This window comes from Fringilla coelebs (genome assembly GCF_963513975.1).
Source record: "Fringilla coelebs genome assembly, chromosome: 3".
NCBI lineage: Eukaryota > Metazoa > Chordata > Aves > Passeriformes > Fringillidae > Fringilla > Fringilla coelebs.
Window position 1 is genome coordinate 78726256 of NC_140030.1, and position 17557 is coordinate 78743812.

Sequence of the window (17557 nt, forward strand, 5' to 3'; positions counted from 1 at the left end):
GCCTTAGAAAAGTGCAGGTCAAGAAATAAAAATACTTGGAAATTGTTTCTACTAACATGACAAAAAAATCAAAACCTCAAAAAATACTGACCATTGGACGAATGTAGCAAACTGAGCAAAGTATCCAGTAAGTATCTAATGATGGTGCGTAGCTGTTCTGTGGATGACATCTGAATCAACTCTTTTGGATCAGATTGTTCCTTCAGTGTTTTCCTGCTTGCACCTAAAGCTACTTTGAGTCTCTGAACAGCATGGTGAGCCAAGTTGAGCTGAAGCTGCAGCTGAATGCAATCCTGGTAAGCAGAAAATACTCTGCTGTCTTCTTCTACTGCCTTGTCAGGCTTTCTCAAAAAGTACTGGGCATTGTTAGCACTATTGAGTGGTGGCAGGTCAATACTCTGCAGAAGGATTTCTAACCGATGACAGGCCAAATTGTACCTAAAGGGAAATATTCAAAAAACACAATTCAATACACATTAGCAAACAGCAATACATTTGACAATCACCCTGCCAGAAGCCAAATTCTGGTCCATTGTGAATGCAGTGTTAAAACAGATACAGAAAAAAAATACAGTGTAGTCTTTATAATTGCTATAAAGATACTCAACAACTCTACAACAGCAGAGTATTTTTTGGTCTGAAGAATGCAACAGGAAGAAAAAAAATCTACAGCATTATGATATTCCAGTGGTTTACATTAAAATAATTAGCAAATGCACTTTTTTTTTCTTCTAACCTGCACTGTATGTCTTCTTGCAATGCAACCATCATTGCCAAATGTTGATCAATTTCTGGCTGATTTGCTGATTCACCTTCTCCTCTGAGGGGATCATGCATTAGTTTCAGCTCATTTTCATAGGGTAGGATATAGGTGTGGCCATAATAAAATCCTAATGGGATTTTTGCTCTGGCATTTGTGCTACCATATCGACCAATAACAGTGATCTGAAAGAAAATGCAACTATATTGTAACACAATTGTATCAATACAGGAAAAATAAGCACCAAGTCAAAAATACATTAAAAATTTATAGCCAAAAAGAGTTTGGTCTGAAGACACCTTAAGTGGGAGTTCATGTACTAACAAACATCAAGAACTTAAAAAAGATCCTTTTACCTTCATAAACCTGCAAACTGGGGGTGGCAATAAGTCATGTAAAATAAGTGAATGTGTGCTAATATCAGTAGCCACTACTAGTCGCCTTCCATCTACTTCTTCTCCTAAAGTCCAGATGTCAATGGACAAAGAAGCCAAATCTCCACAAGTGGGAATCAATACATCTGTCAGTAATATAGGTCTTCCAAAATCCAGGGTCACAAATCTTCTTGCTCCTAGGTGAGAAAAACACGGGATTGCCTGGAAGACCAGTGTGTGCTAACCAGCAAGACATGTTACTTCTCAAACAATAAAGCCATTGCTTATGTATTGTTTAAAAGTTATACAAAGGTTTATGCATTGTTTAAAAGGTCTATTTGCATACTTGAGGCTAAAAATAGCTGCACAATCCCAGAAACTCCCACTACAGCTTGAACACCTTGAGAAAAAAATTTTGGCATCAACTTAAATGAAGCTGTTTTGCTTTTTATGCATTATTTTTGAACAGGTGCTCTGTTCAGAGCCCAACAGAGACCCAACATATTCCCCAAGACACCAGCATTTTTCAACTATCTTCAAGTGCTAGGTCTTAAACTCACAGGTATTACAGAATACAAACCAAGAAATATCTTTATTCTGGAAAGCTAAGAGAGACTGTAGCTAAGCAACTAATTTAAGGCCCCAGAAAATATTCCACTTCTTACTAGAACATGTGTCTAAACTACTATTAGGAATTGTGGTTTTACCTGAGTGCATTCGCTCTATAATAATTGACTGATGAGGTGGAGGTTGAAGAAAATGTGAAGCATGAGATATTGCAAGAGCAAGGCCAGATCCAAGTGGATTCTGAGGAGTGGAAAAACATCAGTAAAATTAAGTGATTAAAATCTATGCATTTATTGTGAGCTGTTAAAGATGTATAATTTTGACAACACTACACTTAAATTTGAGTATGAACCATCAAAATATATGAACTACTACGTTCAAAGGATTACTAACTCCTTACACAGTTAAGTTAGCTCCAATAAAGAGAAACCAGATGAGGTACTGTAACAATACTATCTTGCTTTCATAAGTTCTTTTCTCCTGGTATAAATTTAGCAATATATTTTTCACATCTCACCCAAATATATATATATATATATATATATATATATATATATTTTTACAAGCACTCAAGTACAAATTAAGACCCTGGTAATGCTTACAGCATCTTGTTTCTCTAAGAAAAAGAAAACAATTACCGTTCTAGACTTGCTGGTATTTTTGTTATGTGCTGCAAGGTTAACTGCTGGGGGGTCAATGACTGAACCAGGAAAAAGCTGAGCAAGCTCTGCATTAATAACAGCAGAAACTGCTTCATTAGGTGGAGTCAAAGGTGGAGTCATGAAGAGAGGAGTTGTTTTTGGTGTGGGTGGAATAACATCTGAAGGATGAATGAAGAACCCTGGAGCTGCTACTGTATTGGAAGGCACAGAGTTGTGAACAGGACCAACTGCTGATGCTGCTGCTGCCGCTGCTGCCGTTGTCTGATGCAGTTTTGCTTCCAGCTTAGCTTTCTGTGGAGAAGATGAAAGCAATGTATGTAGCAGATAATACTACTTGTGAACATGGGAGTAGCATTGAGCCACAAGTTCAACTTTGATTATACAACTGGATTTAATAAACTTAAGCTACCATCAATACAGGTACGCTGAAAAAAGCTTATCTATAAGCTGAAAAATTAAACTATTACACTATTTAATTTGACTCACAAGCCAAGGAACATGAGTAATTATACATAATAATAAAACAAAAAGTAAAAACCCTACACTGAACAGCAAAGTAGAGTCACCACAGCCAAGCACTGGCCAGCTAACAATGGTTTTATGACAGGCACTTCCCTGTGTCAGCAACCGTGCTTTTCATTTCAGTATGCTTTTTCAATTTCCGACTGATATACTTATGAAGACTTAGGTTTTATTACAAACTCCCAACCCACCCTTAAAATACACAGAAAGTAAGTCTGAAAGACCAAAGCAGCATGGGAGCCACTACCAGCACTTCGCTTAAGAAGAGTGAACCGGAGTGCTGAGCAGTTCCTTCCTCAAATACACTATGGAGAAGAAGAAAAGCCATCTAGCTCTGCAACTACTTTCTCAGCTCTTGAAGTTTAGATACAGCACTAAAAAGAGCCAAATGGCCTCCAACCTGTTGCTGAAGCTTCAAAAGCTGCTGCTGTTTCTCTTGCAGCACCTGGAGCTGTTGCTCGGCTGAGGCCATTGCATGAGAGAGAGACTGCAAAGCTACCTGGGCTGCTGAACTCAGTGCTGTCGAGGCTTCCCCAACTGTTCCAGAAGAGAGGCCACCAACTGCTGGGGTAACCCCAAAGGTACTCACTGGCATGAAACAAACAAACAAAATAAAACACCTATGTAGAAATTACAAAACACACCTTTAATTCCTTATGAATTGCTCAGAGTGATGCAAAACCAAGAGAAATATCTTTTAAATGCAGTTCCTGCTACAAGGTAACATCATCTTGAGTTACAAAGTATATGGTTTATAGACTATGCACTTGGTCATGCGTGTAACACTTGGATTACAGAAAAGTCACCTATTGCTCTGCAATTCTTCCACCACAAAAGCTTGTAAGGTAAAGATGCAAGCTTGTACATTATGCTCTCCAATAGAAACAAATGGATTCAAGTTAATATTTTTAAAATCCACTTTGTTTGCTAAGATCCAAGAAGTTTAACTTCACATATCTGTTCAGAGACCCAACATATGCCTTTCTTCACATATAGAAATTATTTAAGAAAAAACCAATTACAGACAAAACATTTCAACATTTGCAAAACTAAAAGCAATCAGTTTTTCAAACAGCGCCATTATGTTAAATTAACAATGTACTACAGAACAATGCTAAGTAGAAAAAATGAAAAATTGTATATACCAGTAAACGTACTTGCATCGTCCCTTTCTATTCTAGTTCCATCACTTGTTGAAACGCAGGTAAAGTGCAGAGGTTCAACTTCCAGAAGTCCAGTAAGGGAAGTAAAACTACCTTCAGCAGCTGCACAGCTACTTATTTTCCCATTTCCTGAAAAAGAAACATGTATCTGCACAGTCAGCCAATGTTTTCTTCATAGTGACATTTCAATTCATGAAGTGTCAAAAGGGACAACTAAATATAATGCACGGATTTTATTAGTTCGTGTTGTAGAAGAAACATCTTAACATTATCACATCCTCAATATAAAAGGGTATTTGCTGTCAAATCTGAAGAGAGCACATTAATAAGTCAAATTTTCAACTGTGACAGAAGCGTAGCATAACCTTAATTCCAGGAAAAAATCCATATATGGATGCTCTATTCTTCCTACACTGAAAGCAAATTAGCTAGCAAAAATCTATTGATGTTACCTGAAAGGAAGAGGAAGAAACTGTCAGACCAACTAAGAACATAGACAAATTTAGTATAAAACCCAGACTATTAATCAATATCCAAACAAATTCAGAGTTGTATGGAGGAAGGGACAGGAAGGAGAAAGACAATAGCATACAAGAGAAGGAAAGGAGTCACTATGACTGATAAACACACTCACTATGAAAAGAATTTCCTGACAGGTAAAAATTATTTAATTCTTTAGGACATTGCAGGGCCTAAAGATTCACTCATGAATTAACCTGAGTAGATAGACACAAATATGCTTTTAAGGTATTTTAACTCCTCTAAAAGAGAAAAAAATACCCCATTAAACCTTTGTATTTAAGTAGAAGAATGCCATATGGCAGCTTTCCAACTTCAGAAAAATCCATTTAGGTTTCTCTGCCTATGTGAGTGTTGCTAGCCTAAATGAATAATACCACAGCTAAAGGAAGTTACTTGAAAGAGGTGACAGATGATTCCTAGATGACTGACGCACAGAATGAGAGCAGCCTTTCTGTCTGATCTCTACCCTGAGATATTCCACAAGACAAGAAAATAACAGATTCCAGATTTTTCTAATTTTTCTTCTTGTCCTAAGACCACAGGAAATGTAAAAGATACCATTAGCAAGAGAATACCTTGGCCTTGAGCTTGGTTGGAAAGTGTAAAAATCACGCCTTCAGGAAAAGAAAACACTGTAATAGAGATTTACTAATTCTACCACAATCAATCACTGCTAAACATACATACCTGACAGAACATCAGACAAATCAATTTCATCTGACTGCACTCCAATACTGCTGTTGTATACGTTTTTACAAGAAGAGCCACATATTTCCAAATCAAACAGAACGGGATCAAAAGGTGAACTGTATAACCCATATCTGAAAATAAGACAAACAGCACCATTCACACAATAAGAACTCATATAAAATTATTTACAGTAAAAGATCAAGTATTTTACCATCCAGATTTATTTTACTCCAAACTATTCTGTTCATTCATTAGACACATCTTAAAAATTATCACTTGCTTATAGTTTATTAAAATTATTTATTTGATGGCATTTTCAAACAGCTTATAATGCTAAGTAACTCTTCATTACTAAAGAGTTTTGAAGATGTAATATTGTCCTGGAAACATGACACACAATCACACTAGACATGAAAATAGAACTACAAGACTTAGACAATGAGCAAGACACACACCTGCACATGGTAAATGAGATATTAGTCTGAAGCCAATAAAAACACAGTACTGCTTCAAAACAGCAGAAGAAATTCCACCTCAGCTTGTTCTTCCAGCTGAAGTAAGAATTAAAAAAGGAAATGTTGCTAGGCATACCAATCAACACTTGTGATAAATACCTCAACAAAGGAAAACTCATAGCATTTACTCTGGCAGTACTGGAGGGCAAAAAAATAGCACCATCACTCAAAGTTGTCCCAAACCAATTAGAGTTTTATAAGCCAAGAAAAAGGAAACTCTAAAGTAGTACCAAAATCAGTGAGTTTTTTTGTTTGTTTGTGGTTTTGTTTTTGTTTAAAGGTAGGTTTTTCTGTTTGGGTTTTTTTTTTTTGCTGTTTACCAATACCTATCGCCAGCAACTGAAAAGAGGAAAAAAATGGAAATCAGGCTAAATTACTAAGCCAGAGTAGAAAGAAATGCATCTGTGTAGATACAAAAGTGAGAAACATAACACTCTGCACTTTAGCAAGAGACAGAAGAAATCTGAAATACTTCCACAAACACACTAGCAAGGGCGGTAAGTTCTTCCACCCCCTTTTCCCTCTGCCTCCAAGCAGTTCCTCTTTCCTTTACCAGCTGAGGTAAAAGCCCCCAATGTGCTGAGAAGGCTGTAATGTTTAAATGTCTTTTTTTATCAAGTAATCACAAAAGTGTAAATGTCTACATGAATACAACACCAGCAACAAGGTAAAAACAGATTCTAGACTTTTCTGATTGTCAAAATGTTTCCCCATTTGCTGGGGTCAGTGCTTTTGGCCACACAACACTACGACTGTAATTATTGGAAAATGATGAACCATCTTACAAAAGGGCAGATCATCTGAAAATTACAGATCAACCCCATTTAACATTACATTTTCCAACCAAGTTACTTAGTAGGTAGCAAATTTAGAATAACTTTCTACTCAAAACAACACAGGATAGACTTGGTTGCTCTTTACAAGCATGTACTAGACACAACCGGTGCAACCTGCACATCTGACAAGACTGATACATTTGCTGCCTGTTTTTTGCACACAGGCCAAGAAAACACGCTCCTGTAAAGTGGCTACTAAAACACACAAAAATGCTCAGACAAAATTCAGTGTGGTATCTCCACAGCCTGCTTTAGATATCAGATTTAAACATTCAATAAATCAGGTCAGCTCAACACTAACACTGATTACTTACATGTTTTTAATAAAGAGTTTGATTTATAAAATAAGCAGGTGATAAAATGTCAAAATTCGGCAGGAGTATTGTAGAGGAGAATCAGAATTTGAACATACAGCAGAGGGTTTAGTTTATGCTGTCCAGCCCGGATTTATTTCAACAAGCATAGTGCCTTTTACCTGTTCTTCAGCAGGAACTATCAGGTTCACAGTTTTGAGCTTCATTACCAATCCTTTTCACAAAAGGATATACAAGGTACATCAACAAAAAAAAAAAAAGACTAAATCAAGAACGTAATGTAAAAATTCATCAATCACCGTATTCATCTGTGCAGTAATGAATGTAAACTATGTGAAATACCTCTTCTGTTTCATTCATCAGTGCCCTCAACTAGAATAATGTGTAAAATTTTGCGTATCACAATACAAGGAAGACAAGGACCAAAGAAGCTGAAGGAAATTCTTTAAGAATGACTACAGATCTGGAGAATACAATAAAGATACAAATACACTGCAGACATCCAGAATTTGTTTAGAATGAAAGAATTTGCTCTCCAGTGCCAATGTGGGAGGACACAAGCACTTGTTGTCATCTTATTGCAGGGGTTCCATACTGTTGTCTCCTTATCACAAAAGTTTCATACCTTCTTGGTGTTTCTCATGGGCAGCTCTCAGAGCTCTGACTCTTTCTTCTTCACCAAGTAGCCAACTAACTCCAGTTTCTTCTCAACCAGCCAACCCACTCTTTTATAGCACTCTTCTTCTCATTGGTTACAGATGTGGCCTGGTAAAGTCAGGCCTGTTCCTAATCTTCGCTAATTGGCCCAGCTACACCTCCTTAGGGCTAAGAATACTTTCTACACTATCTTTATTTTCTTATATTCTATCCCCCTACAAGCACTAAATGGAGCAGCAGAAGAGTTTTCAGATTAGATGAGAGCCAGAGACAGTTTAAGTGCAAATGATAACAATAATTAAATCACGTAACACCTTACAATATTTAGAATAATTTAATTCCATGACGACGTGAATCTGGTACTTCCAATAACAGGCTGGAGAAATTGTTTTAGATTTGCTAGAGACAAAACCAACCTGGTTTTTTTAAGACGGTCTAAAATCCTATCTAAAATCCCTTTTTTGTTGTTTTATGAACTGCAAATCATGTAATACACCCTACTGGCCTTATCCTTTCAAGTTTTACTTGATTTATTGCAGCACATGATAGTAAAATGAGTATTATTCTCCCATGAAATGTGCAGATCTGTTAATCAGACATCTGCTTTCAGCTGATTAGCAGATGTTAGCCTATTGCACCTGGGACCAAGGACGAAGAGGAAAAAAACAATAGTGTAAATTTTGCAACACAAATGTACACAAAAAAGATACAATTCGGGGAAAGGGAAAAAGGGAAAAGCTATGGCTGCCTACTAACTTCTCTTTAAAAAAAACCAAACACAAAAACCAAAACTCAAAAATGACAGTATTACCTTGATCCATAGACATATGAAAGAAAGACCCACAAATTTTGCCTCAATTAGTAAACTAAATCAAGAAATAGTCAAACCTTGCTAGAGAGCTGTTGTAATCAAATAAGGGATTTGCTGCTACTTTTAAAACTACCTACGGGGCTATGGAGTTGAAAGAGAAAGCAAATTAACTTTCAAGCAGAAAATCAGTAAACACCATCTAGAAACATTCAGCAGATCTAAGCTTGAAGTACACCAAGAACGGGCTTCACTTCAGAAATCTTCCCTTGCCATGCAGACAGCATGTGCTCACCAGAAGGTGATCTGAAATGTCACATCTACCATATTCAAAAGTGGGCAACTGGAAAGAAGGAAAACCTTCTATTTAAGATACGCTGTTTAAACAAAGTACTCGGAAGCAATTTATATGAAGGAAGAACTTGATTCCCACAGAAAATGCCATTCTCATGTCAAGTATAATTTTCACTTTTTTCTCCTCCATTTGGTTCAATTCACTTATTTTTTCAAAATTCTAAATTTTTCCAGATACCATTTCTTTTGCTGGGATAGGTCTTCTAATCAACTGTAAGGACTACAGATGGTGAAATAAATTAACAACTAAGCAGAGGAATGCAGTAGACAGCACGATAAGGATCCAAGTGTAACACCCGAGACTAAATTTTTATGAAGTATTTTGGAATTATAGTTCTTTAAAAACAAAAGCAAAAATTAACAGATATCCTCCCTCCTCTACACCTTCCCTTACTACATTTTCTATTACGTTTTTGATTTTACCTGAAAATTCTGAACTAACCTCCACCAAACCTGTTCTACCTTGATCTTGTTTGGCTTTGAGGAAAACTCTTGCACCCAAACCACAACTGAAAAAGACGTCAAATAGCAGCATTTTTCCTTCACCAAAATGCAGCTTTGGAAACTGCTACACAACTGAATCATCAGAAATTTCTTTTTCATATCATCTAAGTCCAAAGTTAAATGGCCAATCAGTTCAGTATGGAAAAGATGTAACATCACAGTTCTAAATTACATTGATACGTAATTTAAAAGAAGAACCTGCATTCCCAGTAAATTACTCCAGGTCTCTACACCAAGAATGTGGCCTTTGGAAGAAATATGTTAAATGTACTGTCAACCTACTGAAAGACTATAGCTTTGTGAAGCACTGTGCCAAACTGAAATTATTCAATATACTTAATTCCTTCCAGGAGTCAAAATATGACATGCTAAGTCCTTACACTAAAAATCAGAAATACTAACTTAAGGATTGCACGGACTTCAAACACCACATACATATTTGCTAATTTAAAATGTGACACAGCAATTAAATTCAACTTTAATTTCGCACAAGTTAAAACTGTTTTCCTGAACTTAGCAAATTAATTCTTGCTCAAACAAATACAGCAAAGTGTAACACACAACCTTTTTCAGAACACCAAAGGATAGCATTAGATGGTTCTTAGGCTTGTTTTTATTAAGTTTACAACAACCACATTTCTTAGTACCTTGTTTGAAGTAATGCTTCCATTGGTGTTAGGCGATCCTGCAGCTGCCGGGACACCGCAGTCAGCAATGATGCACAAGCCGTGCTGCATCCTGCCAAATCTTCATCTTTTACATAGTTCAGCAATACAAAATACCAATACACAGATCCTGCATTTAAAAAAAGAAAAAATCACGTGAAACATGACAAAAACTTTTCACTGAGAAAGCATACTTTGAAGGATAATCAAGAGAAGTGATTATTACCTAATGGTCTGAATACAGACTAGGAGATATTCTACCCCTTCCCCTTTCTTGAGAGGCTTTAATTAAGAATCATTCTGCAATCTTAAGTTTCTACAAATACTTCAGATTCTCTTATCAACTAGCACATAATTGAAGGAAAAAAGGGTTCCCAAGAGACAGCTCTGCACACTTCTTTCATTCTTCCTGCTGACAACAATCAAAATGCTCTTGATATATTAAGGTGATTGGCAAGGGGTTCCAATCCCACCAGAGCCAAGCCATACTCCAGAGCCAACTCTTTTCCTCCTTCCATCATCTGGTTCTGGTTGCTGTCTCTATAATCTGTATTTGCTGGAGGTACTGCTTCCATACAAATCAGTTCTAGGAGCACAGCACCATGGTTTTGTACAAAAACACAAATCCCAGCTTCCTCCTTCTCCTTCCCTCCCTGTGCATTCCCTACCCCCTGTAGCACTGTGCTATGTGTTTTGACCTGGGTGGTAGTACAACAAGCCTTTTGGAATGCAAACTAATTTTTCTGTAAGACTCATTGGTGATGCCAAGCTAGAAACAATTCAATAATATCCTAGTGTGAAAAGCAGGCCTTGCCACCCAAAATACAAGGGTGAAGTCATCTTCCCATTCCATCTGGCACTCCAGATGCTTCAACAAGGTGCTAAGACACCATTACACTGCAATATAGGTAAAAAAGAAATTTAATTTAGTTAAAATTTCCTTGTAGTGCAGAAGAATCAGAAGTGGATTGCTAGTTGGACATCACTTGGATAGCCAAGTTTCCTGTCTATCTCCTAATCTTAAAAAATAACAGACCACTCTGACTGTCACTTATGTCAACAGATCTATTGTTGCTAAACACCTTTCAGAATTTTCAGAAAACTTACTTAAGTTCTTCAAAAATGTCAGCCTTCATGTTCTGGATTAAGCAAGCTTATTTGCTTAAAATTTCACCAACTGCAAATGTCTACTTCACGACCAGACCACTCCAAGGAGCATTTTGTACTAACTGAACAATTACCTCATTCTAATTTCACAAGAGAGTCCAACACAACTCGACAAACAACAAATGTACTGTGTATGTTTATAACAAGAAACACTGCATACGTACCACCTGTGGCGGCAGCAGGCAAAAGAGGCATATTGTCGAGCAAAGCTTTTAGAAGAACTGATCCAAACCCTTGCTGACTCGGGTCACACCTGCCATTGCTACAAAAAAACACAGCCACTTTAACATTTAAGGAAGTAAGAATGAGGGATGAAATCTCCTCCAGGAGATGAAGCTGAAAGACTGGTGTTCTTTGCAGTCACACCCTAAACACATATTTCTTGAACAGAACATCTACCATGTCTTGTTGCTTTATGAATTCAACATCAAACAGCAACAAACAAAATGTTCAGTTCAGAATGCATGCAAATCCCCAAAATACATGTAAAACAGAAATAAACAAAAATAAAGAAATGCAAATAATTAGCACTGACCTGATGCATAGTGCAAGGAATCGTGCACATTTGTGAGCGATGCTCCGCCCAGCTTCAAAGAAGCAAACACGTATAATATCAGAGACACATTTACGTGTTTTAGAAAGCAAACTGTCATTTCCTTCCTTTGAGCTGTGAAAACAAGTTGCATACTTTAGAGAATAACACAAACCTATTTTTTTTTTAACCAAACTGATACTGAGAAACAGCCATGATAATTTGAACATAATTCCTCCTTTACCTGCCAGGGCCATTTGAATACACTCCGGCCAGCCAACAAAGTGTGTCGAGCACAAGACTCTGAGCATGTTCTGTAGTCAGACCATCCTCTGTCTTCTTGCAAAGAGTGGTGAGCAGCTTCTCATGGAACTCTGAAAACTGTAACATGGCACACCGCTGAACTCTGGGGAGGAGGGGAAGGAAAGAAAACCACAATTAACCAATACAGCCATTCTCCAGCTTTGTATCCTGTCTTAGGAGAAGCAAAAAAAAGAGAATCCTAGATGAAAGTAAAAGTAGTACATAAGCATATGCCAATACCTTTTGTGCACACATTACCAATCATCCTACTTTCTGCTCAGAAAACTTTCTATATTACAACAGATCGAGCCAACTTCTATTAAGTTTTTCCCTCCATTAACTTGTCTAGCAACTTCTAAACCTAAACAAACTTTCACCATCTACAAAACTCTTATCAACAGTTGGCACATGCCTCTTTGCAGCCTCGTTGACCTCTTTAAGCCCATTACAGTCAGTGCCACCACTGCAGAGTGGCAGCTGGTAATACACTTTAAATACTGTATTACCTGTATCTAGGTCTGCAGTACCAAACCAAAGACTTCAACCACTTTGTTAGCTAAATTTGATTCTAAACTTTTTGACAAATAATATAAATTCTGCTGTACAAAACAAGGCAATGTGGAAACAGAAAGGGAAAATGCTTCCGTTAAAAAAAAATTGTCTTACCAAGAAAACTTATTTACATTTGCCTTTTGAAGTCAGGCAAAAAAAAAACTCACTCAAAATTTCATGCATGGTGTTATTCTACCACAACTTTCACAGCATAGTGCCCTCTTACTTGCAATTTACAGCATTTTCCATACAAAATAAGCTTATGAAATACCAACTTGAAACAGCATCTTGACCTGAGCTATTTCAAGAACTAAGGTTTTGCTGAGAAGCATAACTAAAGCTAATATTTTTTCAGAATTAAAAAACACCTACTAACCTTTCCTTTGAAATTGAAGTTTTTTTAAATCTTCGAATTGTTACAGAGACTTCTTGAAGTAAGTCACAGCCTCGCAGATTATCTGATTTTCTTGAAGAAGTAGTGGCTTCAATTTTGCTAGATGGCTTTTCCTTGTATTTTTGGGAAAAACAATGTTCATAAATCACACTGGTTCTGATCTATTTTTATACCTTGTTCAGTGAAATGCAAGCGGTTTGCTAAAATCTCTCAGTTTGAGCATTATACCAAAATAAACCACTTTTATTCACTAATTGCTTTAATATAGAACAATACACATGCACACACACACATCTTATAAGAAGGATAAGATCTATCAATGACTGAAAATACTCAAGGGAACAGAAGTTTCAAAAACAAGTGCTCAGAATGTGAAAGTGGCAGAACAGACCTTTTCAATTCAATCTGCACAAAAGAAACAACTTAGAAATGTTGAACTCTAATTCTAGAAGGTGTCAACACAGTGTCACCTCTTTAGAAAGTAGATTTTAATGGATCTTAATTCCGCTAACAGCTGCTTAGTTTTCAGATGACATGAATCATACCAAGTCTAAAACTACCAAATGTATCTTCCTTGTATATTCATTACCTTGCCTGCTGTAACTTTTGCCAACAATGAAGCAAGTGTATGGCCCTTGTTTGTCTGAGGTTTTAGAGGAGGTATTCTAACCACTGGTCTAATGCCCCCATTGCAGATTTCTTCTGTTCCTCTGTCATTCACTGCTTTGACATGAATTAAAAATGAACGGTACTTGCCACCAGCCATGCCTAAAAATAGAGAAGAAAAAAGGAGGAGGGAGAATTTGCACAGTTTAAACAGATTGCAAATTGTAAACAGAACAGATCAACAATGTTATTTACAGTAGCTTACCATCGGTTTGAAACAGCAACTCACTACGGTGTGATACAGCAGAATTTGTCAATGTAAAAATAAATAACAAACCCACATCTGACTACAGAAGTACAAGACGCACTTCAGTCACACAGGCTTCATGCAAATAGCATAATAAACTGCTTTACCTTTAACAAGCTTTGGACTTGTTAGTGTCAACATTCCAGCATGTCCTGATAGATCAAGCCCAGTAGCCAGCCATACTGGACCGCAAAGTATATCTTCCTTGTGTTCCTCCAGAAACGGACACAATCTAAGACCTTAGAAAAATATAAGTAATATGGATCTGAATTAGCCATAATTAAGTCATAAAATCTGATCATTTGCATGGATTAAAAATGCACCGTGTCAAACTCTGATCACTAAATACATATAACTTCATACAAAAAAAAAACCAAACACCTAAAGTTCACTTCTAGACATTTTCCAGTGAAATCAATTAAGGTAAATGACAGTTTTAAAACCATTTTCAGTTACATTATATGGATTAATATATATCTTGACTGGCTTATAAAAACCACAAAATACACAACTGATTAAATAAAGAACCAATATACACAGAGCCACAATCCTTACTGGGTCATTACTGAAGCCGAACAACACTGTTTAAAAACAAAACAAAACAAATAATAAATTTAAAACAAGGATGGCTTTGTTTCTTCTATAGGATAAACAAATTACTGAGATCATCTTCACTCATCTGCTGCTCCTTTCTCAGCATCAAACACCTCCTTTCAGCACTTTTATCACCCTTTGATCCTTCCCTTCATCCTTTCTAACCCCTCCTTTCTTGGAGTCATAGTGTCATAGAATGGTTTGGGTTGGAAAGGACCTTGACAGTCATGCTCTAGATAATGCTGATTACATGAGAGAAAAGCAGGTGTAAAGTAAGACTGTTGAAAGGACCAAGAAAAAGAACCATCGCTCTAGAACTGAGTCACTCCAACTGTCAAATTTTAGTCTGCAGCTCTCCTCACTCAGACCCACTCAACGCTTTCACAGTCTAAGATATTTTGTGGAAGAGTGCTAGTTAACCACAAAGTTATACAAACAGGCACAGTGTGATGTGGCCTAGTTATGAATTCTTTATGTTCTGTTCCTTATTGGTTTACTGCAGCAATGTCTACAAAAGCCAGGTATGGAAAGAAATATACTAAAACTAGCCAAAGAAACAAAATACTGCTGAAACAGGCTAGCAAATTAAATTAGAAAGGTGCCATATCAATCTACTTGATTTCTAAACTCAAAAAAACATTCATCTGCTTCTAAGCACCAAACCTCTCCAGTAGTTTAGGACATTTCTGGTGCGTTTGTATTAAACATTCAACTCGTACAGCAAACAGATAAGAGAGAAAAGTAACTTTGAAGACAGCTGAAAAATTAGTCTATTTTAATGTCTGAGAAATGTTTGCAGAGGAATTCAAATTTTTCATTTAAACAAGAAAAAAGCAAGGTCCTATTTTAAGTGAAGTATAACAAGATCAATAAAACTTACATTGTGGTTCCTCTACATCCATATACTGCATTTCCTCACTGAATTCCACCAGTCCTGGTTTTCCATTTCTCTCCACTTCTATATTATGAGCTGGAGATAAAGGAAATGCGATCTGTCTATCTACTGCTGCTTCTGGAAATAAAAATATTAGCATGATTTCAAACACTGCTCAAGGCTCAGGAAAACCAGAAGTGGTAGTTTTCATAGCAAAATTATCAACTTTATGCCCACAGCAATATTTTTAATGCAAACCCACAAGTATACAAGGACATGTTTTTCAAATGGATTGAAGTTGCAGTAAACAGTTAAAAAATAGTATTTCTGAATGACCTGTAAAGAACCTGTTTTGTTTTACACTGCCCAAATGTTTTTCCCCTATTAATCAACTGCAGATTACTCCTAAGCAATTAGATTCCAGTACTGAAAGTCTGGTAATTTAAACATAAAATAACTGGATTGCTCCTGCTGAACATCAAACATTATTTTGGTAATACTTAAACACAGCCCTTCTTCCAATTAAATGGATCACATGAATTATAGATGAAGAGCTCATGCAGGCAAATTAACCAGAAGCATATACAGTGAATTAACTGCCAGACTAAAACCATTAATTCCCAACCAGAAGAATTATGCCTCTGGCCTTCCCATTACTACACACTACATATTTAACTGTTTCCAGGGCTCCTGTCATACAAAAGAATGACTGAATAAATTCTGCCCTGCACATCTTCCCTAGGTCTCATTATCTTACAATTTTAGTTCCTTTCTCTCCCCCTCTGGAAGGAGAGAAGTTGGAAGGGAAGTTAATCGAATTTCAGTCTGAGGTTTTTATACATTTGTAAGAGACAAACAATGTTGAATATTTCTTCTTCCTTGGTTAAGACGTATCACAGATATAAATTACCTAGCTTTGTCTTCCCTTATAATGAAATCATTAGTATCCTATTATTTTATTCAAAAGTGCAAAGAAAAAAGGCAAATGTCACTAAAGTCCTTTTCCAAAACTCAAGAAACTGAAAAAGGGAAGGAAACAACTGCAATGCAGTTACACTTGGAGTAGATGTTGGTTAGCTGTGGATCTCCAATCCTATGAACAAAAATGGAAAAAAGACTTTGCCAAGGCTGCCTTGCAGGTGCTCTCACATTCCCCAGACCTTTCCAGACTGCCTGACTCCCCCATTTGATGCCTTTTCTACCTAACATAAAAACATCTATCTAACATAAAAAAGCAAATTCCAGTATATTACATGCAAGGAAGTAAAATGTCATTTTCTGAAAGAGCTCTGTCGTGTCTTCTGATCAGTATGCTGTACTGAAAAGCATTCACAGCGAGCTCTGGCAATTTAGTTCACAGCTAAATCAAATGTCTCCAAGGAATTACCAACTCATGGAACTGTTTCTTCAGAAGTGTTTAAAACTGAAGCATTAAGGAAAAGAGTTTAGCTTTTCTTCTATTGTTTTGTTCCATAGGTGAAGATTTTCAGAATAATTCTGATATCCAGATCTACAAATGGACTGCAATCATGCTGAAAACAAAGGTTCCATTCAGGAGAGAAACATGGACAATCTGTTCTAGTTTTTTCTTTGATAGAATAAATTTTTTCTCCATGTTAAAATTCAGGTTTTACAGCAAGGATTACCAAAAATGTAGAAACTGAGAGAGCACCTGTTGACTGCTGTCCTGCAGTCACAGCTAGCACTTCTGTTAAACCTAAACCATCTCAAACCCTAAAAGAATACATGTTTCTCAAACTATATTATTATGCTAGAATATTTCATTCTTGGGTATACAACCAGTTTACAGTATTTAAGAGAGCATCTCCAGCACACATTTTTTGTTGTTAGACACTGGGGTATGCTACACAGTGAAGTTTTATGAAATCATGTTAATGATCTTTGAAATGCCTATATTCCTTTTTGAAATTTACTCTTGTGTTTAAGTGGGATGGTCTTACTTAGCAATTGAAAAAAATAGGAAAAAGAGGGGAAAACGGCTTTTATGATCATGCTTGCTGTTCTTCTCAACACAATTTTTATCCAGCAAGCAATTTAATAACATCTGACAGCAAGATTTCACTGAAATAGCCAGTTCCCAAAAGCTTTTGAAAAAGAGGTGGCAAGATAAAGATAAGCAATTATGCCTCAATAAAAGGAGGTGCAGCATATAACACCTTCCACACCTAGCACACAAGGCAGCAGGACATGAAACAAATGCTCTCATCACAAAAAATCCCAGTGGAGGCACTTCCACATCAAATAACTGACTTTTCAATTTCTGCTACCCCCTCACAGGTTCCCTGAGAGCTAGT

General features: G+C 36.7%; 1 protein-coding gene across 3 annotated transcripts in view; it reads right to left on the reverse strand.

Moving 5' to 3' along the window:
- The window catches only part of BIRC6 (baculoviral IAP repeat containing 6), a 175574-nt gene that overhangs the window by 113347 nt on the left and 44670 nt on the right, over positions 1 to 17557 (reverse strand). For 2 of the 3 annotated variants that reach the window (XM_084202069.1, XM_084202067.1), the window contains exons 14-29: positions 15249 to 15380; positions 13882 to 14013; positions 13451 to 13629; positions 12844 to 12974; positions 11857 to 12018; positions 11616 to 11747; positions 11245 to 11342; positions 9896 to 10043; positions 5258 to 5391; positions 4031 to 4177; positions 3286 to 3473; positions 2340 to 2654; positions 1842 to 1941; positions 1117 to 1331; positions 737 to 945; positions 92 to 438 (exon numbers count right to left, since the gene is read on the reverse strand). In XM_084202069.1, coding sequence (XP_084058195.1) covers positions 92 to 438; positions 737 to 945; positions 1117 to 1331; positions 1842 to 1941; positions 2340 to 2654; positions 3286 to 3473; positions 4031 to 4177; positions 5258 to 5391; positions 9896 to 10043; positions 11245 to 11342; positions 11616 to 11747; positions 11857 to 12018; positions 12844 to 12974; positions 13451 to 13629; positions 13882 to 14013; positions 15249 to 15380 — 2769 coding nt within the window. The remainder of the gene's footprint in view (positions 1 to 91; positions 439 to 736; positions 946 to 1116; positions 1332 to 1841; positions 1942 to 2339; positions 2655 to 3285; positions 3474 to 4030; positions 4178 to 5257; positions 5392 to 9895; positions 10044 to 11244; positions 11343 to 11615; positions 11748 to 11856; positions 12019 to 12843; positions 12975 to 13450; positions 13630 to 13881; positions 14014 to 15248; positions 15381 to 17557) is intronic. The other variant, XM_084202068.1, reaches the window with a different exon arrangement.